Source organism: Polyergus mexicanus, unplaced genomic scaffold (genome assembly GCF_030449975.1).
Source record: "Polyergus mexicanus isolate NDT 795.1 unplaced genomic scaffold, iyPolMexi1.0 SCAF_6, whole genome shotgun sequence".
Lineage (NCBI taxonomy): Eukaryota > Metazoa > Arthropoda > Insecta > Hymenoptera > Formicidae > Polyergus > Polyergus mexicanus.
The window spans coordinates 6,425,557-6,431,025 of record NW_027223326.1 but is presented as its reverse complement, the minus strand read 5'-3'; the positions used below and the strand labels follow the sequence as shown (position 1 = coordinate 6,431,025).

Below are 5,469 nucleotides of genomic sequence, written 5' to 3'. Positions count from 1 at the left end.
TGTTATTTTTACAATTTTTTTTCAGTTATTTTAATAATTTAACATTTGAGTTCAATTAACACAATGGCAATCTGTTAAATTAACACGTGAATGTTTTAAATATTTAAAGCGAAAATTTTAACTGGCATATTTTTTAACAAGAAAACACAAATTCTTTAACAGTATATATAACACTATCTTGTCGCTAAAACTTCTGATTCATCTGACGCCAATGTCTTTTATATTGCAATATACGGAACTGTCGCCAACTGGCGCGCGTTATGACACGTGAAATATTCGGAGAATTGTCGCCACTATTTCCGTGACGTAATCAGGTGCTGGCTGTTTTTACGAGGTAAGACATCACTGGACATCTACGATATTTCACGAGGTAACTCGCTCTCGTCCGTACGAAGAAAATGTCAAGGCTCCATTCCGTGAAACGAGATAGTTCTTTCCTCTAACACGCGAGCATTCTTGCGATACGTGCTCTTTGCCTCTTTCGGTGAAAAAAAAAAAAACAAAAAAAAAACAGAAAAAATTAGAATGATTAGGATGAAGAAAAAAGAGTATATCGTGTTTATCTAAAAAATAAAATTTTATTCGTTCCTTCAAGGAAATAAAAGTTTATAGATTAAGATAAGTAGATTTATCGCTAAAAAAAAATGTTTTATCAAAAATATATTTTTGATGATTGGATAATCGTGATAAATGTTCCTCAATCGTGTCATATCAATCTTATTAGACTGAAATAAAGTTTTTTTTTATTTTTCCTGTAATGTAAAAAATGCTACAGAATTTTTCCTGTAATAAGAAAGTGCCATGTGTCAAGTACGTATACATATTTAACTTTATATTAGTCTCATTGAACGATAACAGTATACTAATCAATTTTTTATATAAATTAAATTTATATACTAATTTACGTAATTAATGCTGCAGTATGCGTATAAATGCGCATCTAAATGCGACGCACATAACAATCTTGCTCTTTATCGGAAGAATGACTCTCGACCTGTGCAATTACCATCCTCGTACGAGGAGACAGACAAGGCTGACTGCAAATGGCATTTCTGACATATTCATATAAATCCATCTCGTTGCAGGTTCATGACAATATCCTCTAATCATAGAATATTATACACTATAAAATACAGTATCGGCTATTAATTTATGAGTAGAAAAATGACAATGTTTACGACAAAATCTTTACAAGATGTTTTTTTTTACATTAAATAAAAAAAATATATATATATATATTTATAAAATTATTAATAATTTTTATTATAATTTAATTTTGAACAATATTATAAGGATATATATTTTATTTATTTATTAATAGTTAATATTGTATTTTAACTGCGCGTTACATCCGAGTTAAAATAAGATGCCGAATGAATGAAACTTAGAATGGGACGATTAATCTTTTCTATGGATAAGTCACGTGACCTTCCTTGAGAGAAGGGTGGGACGACCGCCTCTATGGTCACTAGCGTTCGAAGAGCACGAGAAGACAACTTGTGCGCGCGAGAGGCCCCATCCTCTCCCGCTTCTCATCCGCATGCGAAGATGATAAAAGCATGTTAGGTGGTAACGGCCCGTCGTAGTCCTCCTTTCGGGATCGGTCCAGAAGGAACGCGTGAAATTTTGACGACAACCGGAATGGCCTCGAGACCGATCGTCCATCTGCTAATCGCCTGCGGCATTTTCGTCGCGACGACATGTGAGTAAAAAGAGAAAATTTACCCTCTCGTGTTCTTCGAGAAAGTGAATTCGCATCCGTCTAATCGACACAAGAAATCATCGTCTCTCTGCTTCTGTTTTCAATTATCGTTTTAATCCCGCAGTGATGTGTTACGTAATAATATACGAGTGTTGACGTTCTCCGTATTTATATGTAATTCTTCGTGTAATAGATCGCTTCGCTTTTTCGCAAAAATTTATTCCTACGCGCGACACAAATTTTGTGCACCGTTGAGTCTCTTTCTCTTTTCTATTAACGAGTCCTGCAGTCGTTGAAGAATCAATATCAGGCTGTATAAGATTATTTAAATAGATCCTAGTAAATTAAAATAAGCAGTATTTTCAAATTAAAAGATGCATTAAATTTTTACAAATACGATTTCCAGTAATTAAATATATTGAAATGATAATAATATGTAATAAACATATTTTTTTTTTAATTTTTGAACGGCCATTGATATGACTGTGACAGACGCAGTTTATTAATTAAACATATTTTAGCATTAAATACTGCAGACTTTATCTTAAAAATTATATGAAGTTTAAAGGGAGAAAACGTAATATATATTTTTTTTTTTAATATAAAGGTAATATATATTTCAAAAAAAAAAATAATAAATGTAATATATATTTTAAAAAATATGTATTCTGTAATATGCATTAGATTTAGAATGCTTAGGAAAAATCGTATGCGCCGATTTTTATGAATGCAAACGCGTCCTGAATAATATTTTGCAGTTACACGTATGCTCAGTCACGGACGCATCGCTGATTTGTATGCGATGCGCGTTGTTAAAAAAAAAATGAATTTTTTAAGCTCAAAATTTATATAGACAAGCATGAATATTAATCGTCCACTATCACATTTAAATTTACATAGTTGTTATATCGCGGACCCGCACACAGTGTTTGCTCTTAATAAAAATAAATATTGTACGTTGTATATATCCCGTGGAAAACGATATTTTTTTATTTTATTCTTTTTTCACGAACGTGAAATGTGCAACCGGTAAAATTCTCCTTTTGTCTCCTAACGATGGATAATCGAATTTGTAATCAGTGAAACTTTCTCCCGTTGTTTGCGTTCCACGTGCACCTTGTGCAATTTCTGCCCCGGGGAAACATCTCTCGGGAATGCCTGATGGTTTTCGTATACGAAACTATTGTCGCTGTTTCTCGACCTATCGTGATATCCCGAGGCCATAAAATCGGGCCCGGTTCTCATTCCAGCTCCGCTTCGAATAAATCGTTTTAATTCTTCGATATTGAAAAGGGCACAGATAAAGCTGTCTAACAATAAATCAATCTTAATTGTGTATTGGGAACGTGCGATTTTATTTCTACTCATTGATTTCTTTTTTCAATATTTTTACTTTATCTCTAAGAGTATTTTTGGCCCAATCTCGCGCCTGCGGCAAAATCGGTTACAAACGGCACGCAGACATTGCGAAAGCGATGCGCAGGTAATGCTTAATGTATGCGCATCACACATACATACACATACGAATTCGTAGAGGTCGAATGCTGGCTATCACCGAACTTTCGCCATCGTGCGATAATCGCATCTTGCCGCGTTATCGAACACGACTCATTAATATCTTCTGGACGGACTCGTTTGACAAGTTTTATGTTGGTCGTCGTTTCAATCAGAATCTTGAAACCGTCGTCGTTTTGTGCGATTTTGATAGGTGCTCATAAACGCTATGTAAAAAGAACTTCAAGTTATGGACGAAATTTTTCTATAAAAAAACCATTTATCGCGTTTCAGCGCTCAATCAAAATCCCAGATTCTCGAATCAACTGTTTGACAATCAGTTGAATCGCAACCAGCAGCAATTCTCGCCGAAACGCGGCACATCCGCCTCCTGTCCGGAGACAAACGGCCGTTTTCCGGTGCAGAATCAATGCGACGCTTATATCGAGTGTATTGATGGGATTGCCGAAGAAAAGCTGTGTCCTGAAGGTTTATATTTCAATCCCGAAGCTCGTTTCAACTATCCTTGCGGATATCCGATCGACATAGATTGCACCGGCAGGCCAAACTTGCGTGAGTTCTTTACTACGATCAATCTTTAATTTCCAATTATTTCCAATTATTTCGTCGATAGAAATAATATTGCATTATCAGATTTTAATTTTAATTGTTTGTAAAGTTTGACATATTTCTCTTATTTAAACTATCAAAGCTCCATTAAAAATCAAAGATTTTACACACTAAAAATAAAATTCTTTTTAATCAAATAAATATATTTCGTTAATTTTGATTTTCTTTTACTTAAATAAATATATACTTTGTTTCCAAAAATATTAAATAAATTATTTGCATGTAATAAAAATTATAATTAAAAAAAAAATATATATTATTTAAAATTTTAATAGGAAAAAAATATTTATATATTTGAAGGGAAAAAATTATTTATATTAAAATAAAGAAAACTTTGTGTTTTTGAAACGAGCAGCCAAAAATTTGAATGTTTTTTTAATGGAAGTAATTTTTAGTATAATAAAGATAAAAAACAAATTCTTTTTTTTATTCGCAAATAAAAGCACTGCTTTGCTTTTATTTTATATTTTAATAATTTAAATATATTTGCTGCTTGATTGAAATAATTAATTAATAATAATTTTTTTAATAAAAATTTTTTTTTGCAATTCCATTCTTTTTTTCAGTATATAAAGTGGGATTAAATAACAAAATTTGATTGTCGAATTTCCCTTAGAGACGGCAAACCCGACCGAGGACTGTCCCCATCAATACGGCTACTTCAAGATCGGCGATTATCAGCGTTGCGGACAATTCATGAATTGCGTGGACGGTCGGGGTTACGTCTTCGATTGTCCGGAAGGTCTGGCCTTTAATTCGGAGACGTATCGATGCGACTGGCCGGATCAGGTGCCGGATTGCGACGCCGAGGCTTTCCTCGGCTTTCGCTGCCCGGAGGTGAAAAGCGGCCCCTTCCTGGATGCTGAGATTAAGTTTTACCGCAGCAACGCCGATTGCCATCACTTTTACATCTGCGTGAATGGCCGTCCACGACTGCAGAATTGCGGCGAGGGGAACGCCTTTAACGAGCTCATCGACGCTTGCGATGCTGCGGAAAATGTCACCGGCTGGTGAGTGAACGTCTTTTAACATGAACAAAATGACTTGTCAACATTGCTCCTCATCTATGAATTTTTGCTCTAAAATTTTGCAAAAAGTTATAAAATGTTGTTAAAATGTCTTATTGTTAATATCATTCTATTAAATAATTGTGTAATTTATTATTACATATATAAGATGTTTATATTTAGTTTTTACTATTATAATGATTATATATCTTTTTTCGACAATAATTCACGTACAATAAGATTGCTGATATTTACACTAATAATTAATAACATATGATTTGTAGCTATCAAGTTATTTAAGTTACTTTAAATTAATATCCTTTTTTCAGTGAACACGAAGCGATAGCAAGAACTACTCCGACATATAAACAGACGAGGCTTTTTTAAATTCGAGTGGAGTTGAAGAGTAAAAGCAAAGATTGACAGCGCAATAACACGAAAAGAATAATAATCAAGAGCTGCAAAAATAATGAGATGTGCATCAAATTTCATTATGTAATACGACGTATTTTAATACAAGAAAATTGTATATTCTTATGATGCAAATGATTGCATACATGCAAATTATATTAATGGAGGACAAATATATAAAAGATCCAATTTTTTACACAATATATTATATAATATAAGCATACA

General features: G+C 33.2%; 1 protein-coding gene across 1 annotated transcript; it reads left to right on the top strand.

Moving 5' to 3' along the window:
• Positions 1–1,389: 1,389 nt before the first annotated feature.
• LOC138934087 (protein obstructor-E) lies at positions 1,390–5,469 on the top strand. The gene is made up of 4 exons (XM_070297518.1): positions 1,390–1,702; positions 3,491–3,769; positions 4,443–4,836; positions 5,163–5,469. Exons 1-4 carry the CDS (start codon positions 1,642–1,644, stop codon positions 5,218–5,220), a joined length of 792 nt encoding a protein of 263 aa, XP_070153619.1. The 5' UTR covers positions 1,390–1,641; the 3' UTR covers positions 5,221–5,469.

Bases quoted from the DNA above. Each gene is read 5' to 3' on its own strand.
- LOC138934087 (XM_070297518.1), top strand. From the start codon at position 1,642: ATGGCCTCGAGACCGATCGTCCATCTGCTAATCGCCTGCGGCATTTTC. The intron at 1,703-3,490 runs GTGAGTAAAAAG...ATCGCGTTTCAG, and splicing joins CATTTTCGTCGCGACGACAT to CGCTCAATCAAAATCCCAGA. The intron at 3,770-4,442 runs GTGAGTTCTTTA...AATTTCCCTTAG, and splicing joins CACCGGCAGGCCAAACTTGC to AGACGGCAAACCCGACCGAG.